The 19910-nt window shown below is 44.6% G+C and overlaps 1 protein-coding gene across 1 annotated transcript in view; it reads right to left on the bottom strand.

Moving 5' to 3' along the window:
* Nucleotides 1-2897: 2897 nt before the first annotated feature.
* gbe1b (glucan (1,4-alpha-), branching enzyme 1b) overlaps nt 2898-19910 on the bottom strand; it is a 42532-nt gene continuing 25519 nt past the window's right edge. Inside the window, exons 13-16 of the mRNA XM_057048804.1 lie at nt 15409-15593; nt 13307-13437; nt 9122-9239; nt 2898-3940 (exon numbers count right to left, since the gene is read on the bottom strand). Of these exons, the coding sequence (XP_056904784.1) occupies nt 3878-3940; nt 9122-9239; nt 13307-13437; nt 15409-15593 (497 nt within the window). The 3' untranslated portion in view covers nt 2898-3877. The remainder of the gene's footprint in view (nt 3941-9121; nt 9240-13306; nt 13438-15408; nt 15594-19910) is intronic.

Raw genomic sequence — 19910 nt, 5'->3', positions numbered from 1 at the left:
TGCAAGTATTCTGCACAAAGACAAAAAGCTGGCACAACAATTGAGCTTTGACTGTCTCACAAGGGCTTCACAAAAGCAACGGGAGTTCAAACCAGTTAAATCAGGGGTGTGTGTGTGTGTGAGGGGGGGGGGATCAGCTGTGTGCCAAGTTAGGAAATTAAAATCCACACGTTACTCACGATCATCCCATCAACAGGAATCCAATACGAATACTAAGGCGCCCACACTTCCTCTGACAGAATTACTAGTGTTACTGGGATCTATATAGTCTGTTTGCCCGTTATTTGCCTTGCGGGGGTCCCAGCTGCATATGGGCAATCGCCTGCTCATGGCCGGGCCTTTTCTCAGCGTTCAGGAGTATTTTTTTCCCTGATCCTTCATTAGACATATTTCAGCATTTGCAGGGGGGGAAAAAAAGTTTTGTAAAGGATCAGACTGAGATATTCCCACCACTTTAAGGGCTAAAAAGTCCCCCAAACAGCTCTCACATATTAAAGATCCTCCAACTCTGGTTTCTGTGCTCGCTGGCTGCAGCCTCTGCTGATGGGAAATGTGTAACGGAGGAATAACCTTGGCTCTTATTGCACTTGACAGCCGGACTAAACCCATTTTCTGTAGGTAGCGCTGCCATCAGCATGCTGCGGGGTTGCTAAGGGTTACAGGATATTAGCAACATCCCGTAGAATCTAATCATTTTCACAAAGCACCGGATAAGCACCAGTTCTGATTCGGTTTCAAGCTACCAGAACCGTTCGTGTTTTCTACATCTGTGCGTTGTAAGTCATGAAAAAAGTGTTGTAATAAACCACCACATGACCTGGCTTTTCGCTCTGGAACCCGATTACCATCTTCGTTTCAGGAAAAACAACGTGATGTAAGCAGGCAACTCTGCAGAATCCTCAGAAGAGCACTGTTGCATGCATTTTGGATTAGAGCTCCAGAAGACTGACTGCAGCAGTCCCATCCTGACTTGTGAAGTCTCGTGGGTCAGACTCTGCACATATTCTCTTTGTGCATGCCGTGCCTCGTGTTCTGACTTCAACACCTGTCTTCAAAAGGATCTTCCCTCGAGGCACTTTCAGCTTTGCAGAAGCACAAAAAGACAAACTGTTCCAACACGGATTGAATGCCACGGGGTTAGCAGTGCAATCTCCTCACACTGGGGTTGCAATCATCAACATAAACACCTGTAACATTCAGAACGTGAGGCAACCGTTTTCTAACATTCAGCATGGATGCGCCTCAGAACGGCTTCGGTTCAGCCCGGCGAACTCCTGAGGCCACATTTTGCAGTGTGTTGCATTATGCTGCGCGTGGTTCCTGCTCTTTTGTCCACTCTACCAAGCGTCCGGCCCTGACTACATTATGAGTCAGCAGCCATCCTATGTGGCTGCGCATGAATATTATTAAATAACCGCTGGCTATCGGGGGGGGAGGAGGGATTTGTCTTCATTACATCGAGATTGAAACACCACAGGAACTATGCTCAGACATTAGCAAACAATTGAATCAGCACCTTTGCACGACAGCCAGCGTCGACTGCGACCTGGCCAATGCTAATGGGGCCGCAGCGGCGAGGAGCCTTCGTTTTCCACTTGCAGCCCACGAGACGCATGGGGTGAAAAGGAAGCAGCGCTCTGAGGAGACAGCTTTCATCCCTCTTACATCATGATGAAGAAACCACTGAGGTGGGTCATATTGGATTTACACTGCCTCAACACAGTTTCTCCATGAATATGCGGAGCCTTTTTCTACATGGTCATTAAAATTTAACCGTATATGACTTTTTTATTACTATCATATTATACCTTAATATTGAATAAAAGTCTTTCGTGACTTGGCTCATGATTTACTATATTTTGGAGCTTTTTTGTTGTTTCTGCGTGTGTGACTCTCAAAATAGAAAACCTCAAATTTCATTAAAAAAAAAAAGACATTGGTGGAGGAAAACTGGCGGCATAATTATTCTTGAAATAACCTCTCACTTGTTGTTTCTCATCAGAGCCACCAAATATTTGCATTAATATTCATATCAGCCTCTCATGAATTTTACAGACGCATCCGAGGCTACAGCATGAATGTAATATTTAACCAAAACTGCTCACAACTTTACAGGATGATGAAAGTCAGCCCGACAACACCCAACTCTCCGGAAGATAGGCTTGGGGTTTTTTTAGATTCTTTTTTGCATCAAGTACTCCGAGGCAGTTTATCATCATAATATGCTCGACAGGATGCTAAAGACACTACATTTCCATAAGAGGACGGCATCAGCAGTCACACGGCATATTTTCATTTTTCAGTTTCCTTGTGGGCCCGACAAGCTCTGATTTATTATCATTAATAATAAGGAGAGAAAGAGCTGCGTATCAGACATCATCTTTACTTTGGAGAACAAACGCAGACGATCCATTGTTGGCAGTGATAAAACGATAATGACGCTGGTTTGGATGAGGGATGATTAAACACTCCAGGTCCAAATGTATGCAGAGTGATCCTCGCTGTGCTGCGTGGAGAGGTGGAGGCATTTCTGAATCCTTTGGTGTTTCAAAAAAAAAAAAAAAATCCAGTATGTTCACCAGAGTTTGGAGTAAACAGAGAGATGGTCCTGAATATTAATGTTTGCGGGAGACGCAGATCAAACCCTGCCGTCTGCTCTAAAAGGCCCTTTAAATGGCTGAAATCGTGCACGGCTGCTTTACAGTAGGTGCAGATCCCAGGAGCAAATCAAAGCTTCTGGTTTTACCTGAGATACAAGAACTGGCTTCTGCTGCGCCCAGAAATGACTGGAAATTATCATAGGGGGGCGCGTTTTAGAGAGGAACCGATCCATGCACGCAGAAAAAGGATGAAGAAGACCAACAACATCTCACACGGAGAAAAAGTGAAGAGGCGTGTGCGTGAAAGCTTATTTTAATGATGTTTTGCCCAACGGAGATGAAGTCACAGAACCTGACAGTGATGTTCACACACACTCCCGCAGGAATGACGGAACCTTACGACAATGCCCATAAATCAGTGTTAGGTGGAAGCCAAACGGTGCAACTGGCAAAGTACCGTGGTGGGAAAATATGGATACTTTTAAAGCGATTACAGACAAAACAAAACAGCGGGCGAAATTAGCATTATGTAGCCCAGCGTGAATGTAAATTAGGTGATTTTTTTTTTTTAATCACTAATTGTAGATTACCGAGTTAATAAATGGCCATGAATAACCACGGAAATGATCCCAGTAGCTGCAACAATTGAAACAACAATACACAACGGTTTAACACAGCCATTAAACGCGTGATTCAAAATACAGCTTTATTGCTGTGTGCAAAAATCACAGCATGTTTGTATTGGTTATGTCCCACAGTGCAAAATTAAAGAAGATGAGTCAGTAGTGCATAAAGGCCTCCCTGGCTGTCTAACACTGGAGATACACTTCAACATTATGTCTATTTGGGTACCAAATGTTGAGCCGTTTCAAACATTCGGACCATTTGATGATCGCCTGCCTCTCCCCCGGGCTCTCTTGATGTTGCAATGGCCGCACGGCACCAATTAAATATTTTTGACACACAATTCTGCCGCCGTCACGCGGCTGCCGGACAGATTTGGGTGAAATCAGCGGGGCTGTAAGTTGAAGCATCAAGCTGCGAGTGAGGCTGGACACTTCCCAAATGGTGCAATCTGGAGTAAATGGTTACAGATGGTATTTGAAAGCTCAAAAGGACGTTTTCCCATTTAGGAGGAGGGAAAAAAACAACAACTCAAAAACAAAAAGTGGGGTTGGGTGGCGAGCAAGGTTGACACTTAAAGATGAAGGTGAGTAACAGTCGGTCTGAGGTTGGTATCCGTTCTCAGCGCTGCTCTCTCTGGGGACAATCACCCTCTAATAACAGTAATCTATCTCCTCGTTGGCCAGGACAATGGCTGTTCTGCAGGGGATGTAGACCTGAGAGACAAAGAAAGACAACGGGGGGGAAGAGAGTAGAGAGAAAAATTAGATGACAATTGGAGATTAATGACGCTAAAGAAATCACAGTGCTCGACTTCATCAGCTTTCTGCTTCGGGAGAACTCTTTTGAGAGTGACTTGGCTTGGACTGCTTTCCACGATCAATGTCAGCGCGACGAAATAAAGAGGAGAGGGAAGGGACAGACGTGGATGCCGGGGAACGCCGGCGAGAGCTGCACCTCCAGGAATATTCAGATCCGGGCAGGAAAGTCCGTATTCAGCACCGGAGCCGGGGGGGAAGGGGAGGAGGCCGCTCAGGTTTCCAGTAGAGCCAGCGGTGCAGATGCATTTAAAGACCTCTTGGTGCCACTGCACAGAGCAAATGCTTCCGGTTGGGGGACAGATGCTGTGTTTTTTCCATTTCTGACTATGGGGGATATAATCCCAGCGCAGCCCGGCGAAACCCTCTGAAGTGAATACCCTAATTTAAGATTACATCCAATTAAAGCCTGCAAATTCAAGGAAATATATGGATATGGCTATCATAAACACTTGACTTTCAATTCTAAACCCCCTAATTAATCCGCTAGCTGTGTTTCATCAGCTTTATATACTAGTGTCACATCAGCTGTGAAGGTGTGGGGAAAAGAACAGCACAGCTTTTCCATATATTCAGAATAAAGAAAACATCATTTCTAATTCTGCAGCTAATAAAGTCTTTAATCAATCCTTTTGATATTCACAGTGTCGTTTAGGGGCAAGGAGCCACCGTGCGCCCCATTAGTCACTTCAAGATTAGGCCCAAGGAAAAGCCAGGCCGACATAAATGATGCCCCAGTAGAAAAGTGAAAGAGAGAACGGAGCTGTAAACAATTCAATCACCCCTGAACTCTTTAAGCTCCCCCATAGCATCAGTGCATCTCAGCTCACAGCGGCTGGGTTTCTTTGGCAACAGTTTGTCGCCGAGGGAGTCCAGCAGCCCGGTGATATAACACAGACACCGACATTGGTGACTAATTAAACAGTCACAGTGGGAGAGCTTCCATGCAGCAGCGTAGCAGAGAGGAGAGGAGAGGAGACGTCGGGAAAGAAACACCACGGCGCCCGTTTAGAGAGAAGCTGCGACTGCATCCAGCCTGGAACAACCTTTTATTTCCAGCAAAGTGACAGCGAAAGCTAATGATTCTAAATAACGGAGCACACAATTGTGTGCAGCAGCGTCGTGCAGCCTCAACAAGCCACCCCCTTTGGTTTGGGAGGTGCTTTAAACCGCGGCCTCCACCGTCTCGGTCGCATCCGTGTCCCTAGAACACAGCCCGCTTTTGGGACCAGTACTGTAGAGACGCAGAATCGGTGTCAAAGGTGTCAGAGGCGGCAATTTGTTTTAATTTTTATCATTAGAATCTTTTTAACCAGGACAAAAGCAGAAGTTAGGGCCAGGCTGCCTTAACTCCTTTGTTTTTTTTTATAGAAAACTTTTTTGTCTTAAGAATGGTCTTGTATTACCCTCACTCTCCAGTGAGTAGTTTGGATTTTCTACTCTCTCCCATTCAGCCTTCAGGCTAATTCTCCATCTGATCAGTGCTCAAATGCGCTGATGAAGAATTCATGAGCTGCTTCACAGGAATACATCATCCACCAGATTTCTGTCTCCTGACCCGAACGAGCGGCGAGGGCAAATCCCGACTATCCGTGCACTTAAAGTCTATACGTGTCCCTTCGGCTCCATTACTCACTTCACAAGGATCATCTCCTTTTAAGCTCTTCAGCACACGCAGGTTAGACTCTACCAGACTGGGTATAAAGACAAAATAAACCGGGCAGGTAAATTTCCCTCAAGTGCTGATTTTAATTATGATTAGCTTAACTCTGAAGCACCGCCAGAGTAAAAGTGCCAATTTCAAACATATTTCACTCGGCGAAAGGAGGAAAGGCACAGTCAGACGGCATTAAATATTTAAATCTTATTGTGTGTGTGTTTTTTTGAACTTTGAGTGCATCTGTAATTGGCAAAGTAAATCAAGTACAAACTTTACAGCTGAATAAGACATGAACAAACCTTTGACCTAAATTTAAAGTTTAGTTTTGTCATTTGGATGTGTTAAGTGTCATGTACTATAATAATGAATACAAATAATAAAGAATCGGGCACATGCAGTGGCCAAAATACTGATACTGTCCTTGGACACTGGAGATGATGTCACCGGTTAGTCTGCTGTGATAAGACGCTGCTGTGCAGAGGATTATGGGAATTAGTCCAGCTTTCCCCCAAAAAACCCCAAAAACCCCGAAGTCTTATTCAGAGCCAGGAAAACCCTAGAATACCTTTAGAAAAATGGCATGTGCTGATTTTTGAGTCCAACAACAGGACTTTGTATCAACCATTCTGATTAAAATGTGCATCTGGTTCATCTACCTACTTCCTGCCAACTTTGCCTTCCTACTATGTTTAGGACAAACTGTCAAACGAGGCACTTTGATGCCACAGGCTGCCTTAGCACGCGGCTTCTGAAGCTGCTAATTAGTGTCACTTGTTCTTTCCATTATGTTTCTGACACCACAGCACTCAAACTCAAGTGTGCAAATAGTTTCTCTTTCAGAAATTGTAGGTTATCTTTGTGTCTTTGCAAAGCGACTAAACTATAGTTGTGTCATGCTTTAATGCTTTGCATGGATTCTCATGAAATGCCCCATTTGGAATGCAAATTTGTGGGCTCAAATTCAAGCCTGCCACATATTTTATTGGAATAAAAACATCTTTCACTTTCTGTAATACATCGGGACACTCACACAGCTCATTTATCTCGGGCTCATGTCGTCTTTGGTAACAGATTAGTTTTTAAACTTCTCAGAAAAGAAAGTTACGGCAGAATCTAATGCAATGGAAGCGGGTTTAAAAGGGCGTGTAAAGCACACTGCATGAACTGCAAAGTCAGAAACTTCAAACTTTTCCACGGGTCTTTTCTGACAGTCTCACCTGTCGCTTATTTGATTTCGCAGAGAAAAGGATCTGCAAATGTTGGTTGTCATGTCATGAAGCAAAACAAGATCAATCAAATCTGCAAATGCTGCCAAGAGATACTCAAGACTCTATTGGCTTTATCTAATTAGGTGCATTCTCAGTCTTATTGATTCACTCACGGTGGATATGAGAGCTTATTATTGCCCAGTAATAAGGAAGCTGGTGAACTGATGAACCCAATAAACAGGAGGAGTTTCATGCAGAATGTCAACAGTTGTTGACTCAAATGAATATTTAAGTTTTCCTTGTTTTTCCTCGCCACCGTCTCGCCAGGACTCATCTCCCATCGGCCGTTGCGCTTTTGTGTAGGGTAAATATTTCTGGGCCATCCTTCACCTCCTCACACAAAAGGGACAGGCGGGGAGGGGGGGGGGGGTGCACCTTTCTGCCACTGCGCAATCACTACGATAAAAAGGAAGATGGGGCCTGAACAGAAGGGAGCACCCCCCCCCCCCCCCCCCTTCGCTGTCAGCTCAATTCCTCTCACCCCCTTTCATTCCCCATTAATCCGTGATGGTGCCAACATTAGCAGATGACTTGTTAACTAAACTTCATATTTTGGCTAGGAGGGTGTTGGCGAAGCGGCGGCGTTTGAATTAATAAGAGTTTGAAAAGATTTAAGAGAATGTGGAATTTGAGTCATTAAGTGATGAAATCCCAGGCTAATATGATGGAAGCGCACTCTCTGGAGGGAAGAGGAAGGCGCTTTTTAACCGAGGTGGGGGGAAAAATGAGAAAAAATGATGAGGTTGATGCTCCAAATATCAGTTGGAGCTTTTGCCAGACATCACTTTGCGCCATAAATGCACGCCGTCTATCTCCTAAAACAGGCACGTGCTCCTGAAGGTGAAAAACCAGCTCATCCACTGATGCCATTGTATTGACTGGAGAACTACGTTGCTGAAAAAGAAGTTGGCAGCGAAAAAGATTTACTGGTGTTAAAGCTGAAGCTGGACCGTTCGGGGAATCATCGTCGATTCTCATCAAGTCTTTCCTGATATTGTTTGTAAAGATCTTATTTTCTTTCATACCCAAGGGTGGGGGGGGGAACTCCTGGAGCACCTTTTAAAATGCAGTTCGGTATTTCTTTATTTCAAGGACCATCCCAGTTCAAGTCATTAGCCCAAAGCAGCCTCCATAATCGAGGCCCGGCGGCCCACTCTGTCAGGTATATTCCCCCATTATGAGTTTGTGTGGCGTTCACATGAAAAGGCGAGCGATAAGAGCATGAATAATGCACGTTGTTTCCCCAGATGTTTTTTTTTTTAAAGAAAGATGTACGTTTAAATAACTGCAGGATAAGTGTGAGCCTTGGCAGAGCAAAGGAAAACAGATCATGTTTATTTAAAAAGTTAGACCTTCAACAAAATCAAATATAGTGAAGAAAGGCAGCGAAGCCCAAGAAGACGGACAGAATGCCTTTGCTGAATGGTGATTAAAAGCTAATTATATTCATGAGCATGATAATTAATTAGAAAGCAATGCTTAATCTGGGGTCCAAACCAAGGGGAGAGCTGCTTTCTGCCCAAAGAGGCACAATCCCATTTAAATTAACACTTAAATCCCTTTCAAGCCTCTTTCTGTGATGTTTAGGCAAGTATAGACGCGGCGGATCACAACTACATCATGTTCATCGAGCTCATTGTATTAAAAAGAAATGTTTGCAGTTCTGCAGCCGTGATCTGTTCACGGAAACAGCAGCAGATTGTGCACGAGTTCATATGACTGCAGGCAAATTTGGACACAACAGAGAAATATTTAATCCAAACTTTTAAACCTTCTTCTTCTTTTTTTTCCATCTCCCAAAACATTTCTGAATCCATCTCATCACCACCCACGTGCGCGTTGGATGTTTTTTTCCCAGCCACGAGCGGCTCCTCGGCGCCGCACAGCGGGACAATTTCGCCTGTCGACACTCAAACATCATTTAATATGCATGATGACATTTTTGAGATTATTTAATTCAGCGACTTTGTCGGTGTGAATGTGTAATCGGGCTGGAAGCTGGAGGTAAAGTGGAGGAGGACGGGGAAGGAGAATGGGCGCACGAGAACAGACTTGACAATAAATACACGGCACCCAAAAATGAAGAGCACTTCACATTTGGGATGCAGCTAAATTAAACTCAGCAAAACAAGAAAAGAAGGACATATTTACCTGCACGGAGTTTGGGCGCCCGTTGAAAGCTTTGGGTTCTGTGAAGAACTCCGTATTGTGGTCCAGCCGCCCGTGACCCCCATACCGAGCATCATCTGAATCCAGCTTGATTTTGTATCTGATCAAAATTGAAGTTAGGGTACAAAAAAACCTCAAAAACGGTGGGAAAGTAGATTATGAGATATAAGACATGAGAAGCACAAGGAAGGGGGAGGTGGGGGGGCGTTATCACTGATGCTTTTTGTATGCAGACACGGTTTAGCCGGAGCTGGTTTATATTCATTGAAATCCTCGCATCCATCAAAATTCAGCTCACCTTCAGAGAGCTTCAAAGTGACAGTGTGGAGTCCGACCAGACTAAGAGGATCCTGCCTAAAGTGAACATGAATGTAAGAGTGATTTAATTATGGCTCAACTAACCAGCCTATTCACCGCCTAAATTAACTAAAAGACAGACAAATACAACGGCCGTTCAAACGGACCGCCAGGATGAAGAATCTTCCTGAAAATATAACATGAAGTATGGAAATCGATGATTTGCTGTTGTGCAGCTGGACCGATTAGGTGAATTATGGCCTATATATTTTTTTAAAAAACCCAAAAAACTGGACAATAACTATGACGTAAAGGTAAAACGAATTCCATCGCTGAGAATTTAAAGATTACACACGTCTTTTTAAGTGAATTCCCCGCTTTCGCTCTGGCCTAAATGAGCTCCTTCACAATGTAAATACGGCCGCCATAAATATCGGAGCTGTATGTCGTTCACTCGTGTCTCTCAGGGAAGGAAGCTGGATGCAGCAGCAGCGTCATAACAACCACCAGGAGAGAGGAACAGACATGCAAACAGCTCCTAATTGGCTGGCTGAATAATCACCTTATCTTCCCACTGGCAACACTGCGGAGATTGAGTGTGATCCTCCAACAGTGTCTCACTCTGCCCCACAGCTGGGAAAATTACGCTTTAGCTGCTTGCTTGTCTGCTTTGATAGCGATGATTAAAAACAAGTGCTGCTCCGTGCATTGTCTCTGCTCCTCTGCACTTCCTCCCCTCTAACAGGGCCTTTCTGCTGTTCCATTGATGAGGCAAACTCATTTCGTAATGGCGGCTTGGTAAATAAATAAATACACGCTTTTCTACAAAGCGATTTCCTTGCTGGCTTATGCGAAAACATAACATTAAAGTCGTCGGATGCGGAACTCTGCAATTTTGAGCTCGGAGTTTGCACCGATTTCCCGCAATCTGCCTGCGGGGGCCTGTGTGCCCCTAAGCTTTCGCTGAAAGTAAGAACTAGCACAAATGACTAGTTGGAAGGGTTGAGTGATCTCATCTTTGCTAATGGCTTCAAACGGCCGCAACCACAACTCACGGTTCAGCTGTAAAGTATTATAATCGATACTGCCTGTGGGAAAAAACGAGGGAGGGGGGGCAATTTAAGAACACAATCAATTCTGCCCAATGAAGTCAAAGGCAATGAGAAACTGTGAAGATTGGTGATTAGACCCATTGATGACCTGAAAACAATCTGGCCATGCCTGTGATTGTGCACCAGGCTACACTCAGTTCCTCCATCAGCTTGTCGTTTTCTTCGACCTTTATGGGAGTAATAGCCGTCTGGATTGGGCGTGTGGAGAACGTGGCGTCGCCTTACACGGCAATCTAAATACTGTCATCACGCCTTTCCACAGACGAAGTGACTCGGACTTCTGTCCGGCGCAGAATGCGTGAAACTGGATGGAACCCGTTTTAGTTTCAGCTGGATTAAAAAAAACAACATGTGATTTATTAGAATAATAACCAGCCCTGCAGCCAAAACTGGGCAAAATGCCCCATAAGGGGCTCAGCTGCCTGCCAGGTTAATTAAACCTCAGGATTGATGAGGAAGCCTATTTTCATATATTTCAACTTGCTTTCTAAAACAAATAATACCATGAACACTGTGTTAGCTGTCTGTGGCTAAGTGCGTCTCTTAACACTTGTTTGTTTGTGGGTTGTAACAGCACTCGCTGGTGAATGATTCCACGCGTCTGAATGAAGGATGAACTGACGGCAACTGAGTGTAAATCAGATCTGTCCTAACAGGTAGAGCTTTGAGGATGGGAGCCCCCCCGAGATATCGCCAGACCAACGCAAGTCCAACACAAGAAGAAGGCGGCATCCACCCGAAGTGGAGGGAGAGAGAGAGCGAGAGACAAAGACAGAGAGAGAGAGAGACTCTTACAGAGCTGTGAAGGGCATGTTAAGATATTCATCTTGTGATATTTGTTCATTTATTCTGGCACCTTCTAGTCAGGCCTGGCTCATTTTAGCAACCCAACAATCTTTAAAAACTTTAAATGATTTACTCACACCAGACTGGACCTCTTTACTTACTTGACATTAAGAGCACAGCTTGCTCATTACGCTTAATCACTAGAGAAAGCTGGTCACGATGATCACTGTGCGTGTGCGTGCGTGTGACCTCTGACCCTCAGACAGCAGGAAAGTGTGTATGACAGATAAGTAAAGTGAAAAAGCCTTTTTGGATTCTTCGGGCCTGTCTTGTTTACCTCCTCTGCCTCTGAGTGGCACTTTCATCTGTCTTCCTCTCTAATTGGATCCTGTGCACACATTCCCATCGGAAGATCTGCATCTCCTCGCACATGCACCACATTTACCTTCCTCGCACATGCACCACATTTACCTTCCTCGCACATGCACCACATTTGCCTTTATGTGTTTACTGCCTCTGTATAATAACAGCGAGAGCTTCGCCCTCACATGTATTTGCATTTTTCCCCTCCACTCACATTAAGTCTTAGGCCTCTCTTGAAACATCAAAAGGAGTCCGGGATGGAAAACATGTGCTTCCATCTAAATAAGGCCCTCAAATTCGATGTTACAGACACTGGATCGAGGCAATTATTTTCACACCCAAATGCTTTCAGTTATCATATAATAAAGACATGAGGCTTATTTCCATGTGTTTTATTTCTAGTTTATTAAACCTGGCTATTTTTCTATTTTGCTCATTATATTTAATATCACTTTGATTCTACTCTTAATTATTTATCCACAAAAATATACCACGCTAATCAGGAAGTCCGTAATTGCACTTGCAAACCAAACATTACCGCAACAATGTATAATTAATTTATAATTCAATTACCAGGCAAAAATGCAATGCCCATTTTCACTTGATGAGACATTTACCACGTCCCCTCGCAAAGCAATAAAATAAATAAATAATTCATTAACTTTCCTCAAAATAAGATAGCTTAAGTGTAACTCGTAAGACGCAGCCATTTATCCACTCGACGTGGAAGAAGAGAAGAGCAACGGCGGCCGTTTACTGATTATTCCAATTGAATCGTCACCGTTCTCCAGTAGGATTTCGCATTGCGATCCAAGTCACAAATAATAATTAAACGAAGAAAAAATTCCACAGCTTCCCTCCAAGCAAACCGTCAGCGTTAATGTCAGCTGGCTTCATGAGAGAATGATGCCCATTTTAATAAATACAAATCTGTCAGCTTTCTGCCCCTTCCACATCCCTGATCATTAAGCTTGCTGTAATTACAACTGTGGGACTCATTAAATATCTCTGCGCAGCTCACTGGGAAAACAGGCAGCCAATGCTGCTAAAGGGAGCTCTCTCTGAATCACTGGGCTCTGCTATTGTTTCTCTAATAGCTTCACAACACCACTCGTAACTCTCCCAACTCCGCCGGCTTGAGTTGCGTCACAAGTCTCGGCCCGTGGAAATCATTGCCATTGAAATGTTTGAGCCTTTGCACATCACGATGTGTTTAAGCAGGTCTGACACGGTTAAGATGCTCCGAAGTCTTTGCGTCCTCTTTCTTCTTTCATCGGTGGATTCATTTTAAGCCGTGCGCAGCTTTTTCACGTGCACGTCAGTTATGCCGAGGTTAAAAAAAGACAAAAGAAACAAAAGAGTGACGCCGCACTGCCAAATGTAGCTGCACGGAAAGCGACTAAACATTTCATCTTAGTCTTGAGGTAAAGAGGAGTCAGCACCTCGGAGCTCGGAAGTAACACGCCAAGAACAACTGCTGTGACAGGCACATTCACGGGGGGGGGGTCTCAGCTCATGGGTCTGCAGGACTTATCACAGATTGAAATTACTGTGTCCTGAAAACAACTATTGTAAGCGCCGAGATCCAAGATGAGACCTTCAAGGATACTTTCCTGGAGCTTCTACAGCAACCCTGTAGTCCTGGAAGCTCTTGGTGGGGTGGAAGTTGAAGATGAAGAGCACGTTGGCCCGGTCAAACACAATGACCTTGTCCTCTTCGTGCTTGGCGCTGATAAAAGCCTAGAGGACAAAAGGAAAGAGAAGCACACGCAGTTCGTCATGAATAGTCATGCTCTTTATCTGCAGACCTTAAATAGACCACAGTGCACTGCGGCAGGGACATGTGCAGCCTCAGACAGGCTGCAGCAGGTTTCAGGTTCTCTCATCGACACAAAAGCAGCAGGCCCGGCTAGCTCCGTGCGCACGCTGTCAGGTTTAGACATGCGGAGCGAGCTACTGTTAACGTGTCATTAGCAGAGATAATCAATGTCACCCAACCTCCCTATTTTTAGCAGCTCCCTCCCCCGCCCCAAGCCGATTTCAGGGCAGCATATTCACGGCTGAATGAGAAGATAAACACTCCTGCGACTGGACTGGCGGAGACGGCAAAGGTCAAGGAAGCCAGTCGGTGAGTGGCGGCCCACAGTCTCAACAAGTCAATTTCTAGATCAGAAGCCTGCAAATTTAGAGTATAGCCAAGCTCCATCAACTGGCTGTAATTGCTTGAGCATTAGAGGGGAAAAAAAGCCCCAAACTAGCGATTCACCTTTGGATGTGATCCGCATTGACGAGCCCGGGCAAAACAAATGCATTCAGATTTCTAATCACGTTTGCTATCATATTCAACGTCTCTTTCTATTTGCCAGAAATCCACATGCCAAAAAAGGATGTTCATATTTGAAGCATATGCATGCCCGATGTGGAGGCAACATCTCACAGCAGAGACGGTTTTTCTTACCGCCTGCAGCACTGTTTCAACTTGGAACTATTTCCTGTGAAACAGCCAAACTAAGAGTTTCAAAACTTGCTCCGTTTTGTGACCCCGACACCCTGAATGAAAATATTTTCCTTCAAACCACTTTCTTTTGAAAATAGTTGTCATATTTCTCCAAACCGCATTGTCTCCATTTGCCTTTCCTCACCCCCTTGGTCGTGACTCCAGATCAAACATTTCATGTTTCTCTGAAGGTGGGAGATAATAAAAAACATTCGTTTATGCTTTAATTTTCATCTATAATGAGAGAAAGCCACATGACCCCCGATAACATCTGGCTACCTCATTACTGAAATATTAAGCTTTATCTAAAGTGTTACAGATAAAATGAAATTAAACTTTAAATTCAAAAATTCTGGCAAAAACACAGAGAAAATGACATCATAGCCGTCTGTCTCATTCCGTCCTAACAGGAGCTTTACTTCACATCCAGCTTGATACTTTACATGCACAAGTTTAATTTAGCAAAGAATTAATTATTCCACTTTTAATTTTAATTTAATTCAGGCACGCCTGGGACCACCTAACAGAAACATGCTTTTATTTGAACTTCAAACCTACCACAGAGGCACTCTGACTTACTTCTCCAAGCCATGACTATCAGCACAACCAAAGGTTTAGAATAGCATATGCTGATGAGGTGTCCAATTCTGTCTCGTGTTGCACGTCCTGTGTCAACGCTACACTCAGGATGATCCGCGTTTTCAAGAAATCAGACCAGTACAGGACAAATACTGAAATTCTGACTTTGTTAAGACTGAGAAACATCAGATTCATGCTCATCAACCCAGCATTCTTACAGTTTTAATAGAAAAAAATGCATGTTAACTCTTATTTTAGCTGATTAGGACAGGTTGCAAAGGGACAATATGGACAACAAAGCAGTGTCCATACATCAGGACTGATGTATGAGTATCACAAGACAAAATACCACCAATCTCTTTTTCTGAGTGAAACCAATGAAGAATAAATCTGCACGCACTGTCTGAAACTCTGTAAATTTAGCCATGATATTAATTGGGACGCAGAGACGCAGAGGGACATCTGAAGCCTTGTTTTTACATGTGAAGAGAGAATGAGAGTCAGCTTTAGCTCAGTGATGTCAACATATGGGCACCAAGAGTGAAAATGTGACCTATAACATGTTAATATGGGGTTTTTCCTGCACATTTATGTGACTGTGACAGTCAGCCACGGCGAGCAAGTGCCGTCCTCACCGGTGGAGCGGCCAGCCAGCCGTACTTGTCTTCGGTGCGGTTCATGTCCCGGTCAAAGGAGTAGAGCTGGTGGTAACGGAGGTGGTCCGTCTCCACAAGGTTAAACTGTCTCCGGGCGTAGTGGTAACTCTGATTGTTCCCCTTTCTAGGGAAATCCAACCACTCAGGGTGTCCAAACTCATTCCCTGCGACATAAAGAAATAAAGCATCAACATCGTCCATTTTAGTACATTTCTCAGGTTTTGTGCAATTCAAAAACAAGGCAGGAATCAAAAGGAAAAGCTTTGATAACCCCAGACAGGGTGAACAATTTCTAATCTGAGACTGACCCAGACTTATTATTTGGGTTTTTTTTAATGACGGTACAGCAACCTTCCTTTTTGGCAAGTCTGAAATAAAATTGAAAAGTAAAGTAAAAACACATCCTTGAATTTTCACTTTAAAAAAAACCCAAATCCTCCCTCTTCTGTTGAATCAACAGAAAAGCCTGATCGGTTTTAAGCAAACGCTTCATTCTGTTCCATGACCCGGGTCTAAAACAGAAACACAACTGCAGAAAAGGAGAAACAATGGCGCCGTTAATTCTAAGCTGTCAAACCAGGAGCTGAGATAATGAATCTGTCACCAGATGTCAAGACAACATCATACAACAACAGCCGGGATAATTGAATTCCCAGCGGAGGAAGAAGCACAGTGACTGCAGAAAGTTGCGTGGCAACACAACGCAGGCTAGTTGTTTATCTGGTGTTAAGAGCTGCGCCTTCAATCATGCAGCGATGGGACGAAGTGAAGCCGACAGGAACTGACAGAAGATTCTAATGGAGTGCATCATGTGGGTGTTAAATATGAGGCAAACAACAGGACGGGTAGCGCCAACAGAAGCGGACCCATGCAGGAAGCCAGCCGCCCTTTTAAATAAGCAGGTTCGCGTGGCCTAACAGTCTGCAGCATGAAAAATACGCCGGGAATTCTCCCACTCGGCCTGGTAACGCAGCTGCGGCGGGCGCCGCCATTGCCGACGCGTGACATCAGCGACGCGGCTCCAGACAAGCCGTTAGTGGGAGGTTCTGCAATTAACGTGGCCCTCAAAGGCCGTGCTGGAAATTGAAAAGACAGCCGATCCTGAGGCTCTTCCATGCCCACCTGTTGGCTGCGCAGGAACCGCCATTTCTTTCCAGAAAGCGCGCCGCGTCACCGCAACAGGGTGCAACATCCCCGTTGCAGCATTAATGCCTGGCAAAAGGCCTCGGGTCACACAGTCGCTGTGCATTCACGCACACTCGTGTTATGACAGGGAGACGTCTTCCCTCCCAGATTTTGACAGATAAAGAACTTTTCCAGTATAAATGTGTGTTTTTTTTTCCATCATCCCTGCTAAAATCACATTTGTGATCTAACTTTTTAAAAAGAACTTGGGGAGCCACTTTTTATTTTCAAATCTTGCGTGTCAGTGAACACCCTCAATAGCTCAAGATTTTGTTCGTGAGTCGTGTCCTCGGTTGGGCTAAATTTGTCCTAACAGCAAAGCCCAGCGCTGAGCATCACCTCCCATTTCTAGGAGTCAGTGAGGTGAGCACTGTAGATTTTGTGAGACTTTCCCAGTTCTATAATCATTAACAGTAAGTTTCAACCTTTTCGCCCTTTTAGAGGGCACCTCCATGTCATCTCCCCGGCAACAGAGAGAGTCTACGAGCGTAGAAGTCTTTTGGGTAAGGTTCCTATAGGTTGCTGGCAAATGATCAACTTTTCCAAGGCTGCTACAGCCGCTGTGGGCTGCGACCTCGTCTGGCTGCGGGTCAGGAGCTGATGGGCCTGGCAAACTTGTCTGCCCTCAAAAATAGTGAGTGTGAGAAGAGCGACGCCGAACGGGGGGTCCGGAGGACTAGAGTCTGTTAGTGTCTCCAACTGGTCTTTCAGTTCAACATCCACAGGGACAATTATTGTGTGTGTGTGTGTGTTTGTGTGTGTGTCTGTGTGTGTGTGATGGTCTGAATGACTTCGGGAAATGGGCCATCTAAACACAGAGCAATGTGAAAATAAACTATAGGCCAAAAAATGGATGTAAATGTAGAAAACTTGTAAATTTGTGTTGCGATCGGTTCTTTTCATTGATTTTGCTTGATCAGAAAAGGGGTTGGATATGGATGAAAAGCTAATTTGAACTTATTCTCAATGAGACCCCGGCCTAAAGAAAGCTATATGGAATACAGGGTCATCTGAGGTCGACACATATGGCGAGAAAGTCGACTGTCAGGATGAAAAAACCCCAAAGATGACCCAGTAATGATAGCTACTGTAAATTCTGAAAACTTTTTCATCGTCGTCAGTTTATTGAAGGTGTATAATAAAGGCAAATTCCCATAACCTCTGACTGGCAGGGTGAGATCAGGTCATATGGTTTTCAACACACGCGCGTGTCTCAGGCCCCTGACTGCAGTAGAATCCTGACTAAAGCAAGAGTTTATACAGACACACCGGCTGAAGCACTTTTTTGGCTTTGGGAAAGGTTCTCTCTTTAGTCCCCGGGGGACTTTCAGAGAATCAGAATCAGGAAATTCTCACTTGTCTGTTCATGCGCAATGCACAGAGCAGGAGAACGTTGGCATCAGAGGTGGGAGCGTCTTCCGCAGTGGAAGAAGAAGTGCTGTGGGTGTGTGTGTGTGGGTCTGTGGGTGTGGGTGTGGGTGGGTGTGTGGGTGGGTGTGTGTGTGGGTCTGTGGGTGTGTGTGTGGGTGTGTGTGTGGGTGGGTGTGTGTACTCTCCATGACAGCGAGGTGCCCTGATAAATGCTTCACATCGTTTCATTAAAAGTGCAAACACACAACTCACTTTTTCCTACTTTTACTTTCAGGGTTTAAATGTTTTTTGATACCGATGAGGGGAGATGACTGATTTCCTGTACAGATTGATTTAGAGGACCCGTGGAAGCCTTTTACTCATTTCTTTCCCATATCAGCATTAAGGAAACACATTGGACACACCTCCATTAGGTAATCACTTCCCTGTCCCCGGTGATAACACAGCAATGTTCCTCCCATATGCCTGCATTAATCACCATTTTAATAACCTCCCTGCGCCTCCACACAGCTGAAATAAACCTGATAGCACTTCTGTTCAAAGATGAAATATTGTATGGTCCACTCTCAAAACAATGTACCAATGAATAAAATTTGTCTTTTAATATAGTTGAGTCACTGTTACCCGAGATAACTAATACAAATGCCAGGATGTTTGATTATGTTTTGAGGTTTTTTTTTAAAATGTGAAAATGCATTAATAAAGGACTATTCCTTTTTGCTAAAGAAGTGGTCGGGGGCAGCGACGAGTCTCCTTAACATCTGACCTGGCAGCTCAGGCTGGTACGACACAATGGAGTCCGGTGCCATTCACTTTGGAGCTTTTATTAGCTTTAGAACTAAGGAGCAGTTTAACAATACATGTTGCAGGTTTTGTGTGTGTGTGTGTGTGTGGGTGGGGGGGGGGGGGGGGGTGTAGCAGTGATTTCCTAGACACACTACCCTTGGGGATGCATGAAAATGATCTAACTCTTTACAGATGAGACCGTTAGCCAAATTACTAAAGTTAAAAACTCAACCCCTTCCCTGAGCACCCCGAGGAAGCCCCTCTGTGTCTTAGAGAAAGTGTCATCGGTGCAGGCAGAAACGCAAACCACAGAAACTCTGCAGCCGTGACAGAAGGTAGCAGAGGGGTTGTGGAACGCTCAGATTGCCTGTGGCTGTAATAAAGCTGCGATTAGTGGAGAAAACCAGTGGTTACAGCCGACAGCTTTTCAGCCGGCGTGTCCCATGACGCAGCGACGCAGCCCTACATCAGATAAGGTCCAGACAGGGACACAGTCCTGCCAGTAATTAGCAGCACAAAAAAGGAGCCGAGAGTCAAGCAGCTGTCTGCGGAGGGACCTGTGGAGAAGAGCAGTCAATAAAAGAATCAGGAGATACGGGAACACCGGAGGGACAGAACCTTTGAACTGCAGGGTGGAAAAAGAGCTGCAAATGTGTTGCTTCTTTCTAAATGCCATCTTTGAATTGAACTTTTGAATTTAACTAAGCTCATGGCTGCAACAGAGCAGACATACGAAGGGATGATACAGACTGAAGGACGCTCCCCTACATGACTGCAGTGTCTTAAAGACTTGATGAGATGAAAAGTAAGCCAACGAGCAACAGCCCCAAAAGTTACAGATTCTACGAAACAACACAAAACCGCTGTGCTAGCGTAGCTTTTTCTTCTTCTTTTTGAAGCTTTGACCATCAAACATACCTCCTGCGTCCAGCTCTGCAAGGTAATAAGGTCTAATCTGGTTTGAGATGTCATTTCCCTCAACATTTCTAATGATGATTTAAAACCACACCCAAACCAAAACCAAGCAAGCGTGTAGGTGATGAAGGAAGCTAATGAAGCTAATGTGGAGATGAGTTCTTCAAGAAGTCAAACAACAGGCTAATAAAACAGCACAAACCCAGCTCCCCCATAATTACTTT

This window comes from Takifugu flavidus, chromosome 12, assembly GCF_003711565.1.
Source record: "Takifugu flavidus isolate HTHZ2018 chromosome 12, ASM371156v2, whole genome shotgun sequence".
Taxonomy (NCBI): Eukaryota; Metazoa; Chordata; class Actinopteri; order Tetraodontiformes; family Tetraodontidae; genus Takifugu; species Takifugu flavidus.
This window is presented reverse-complemented; position numbering and strand designations above follow the sequence as displayed.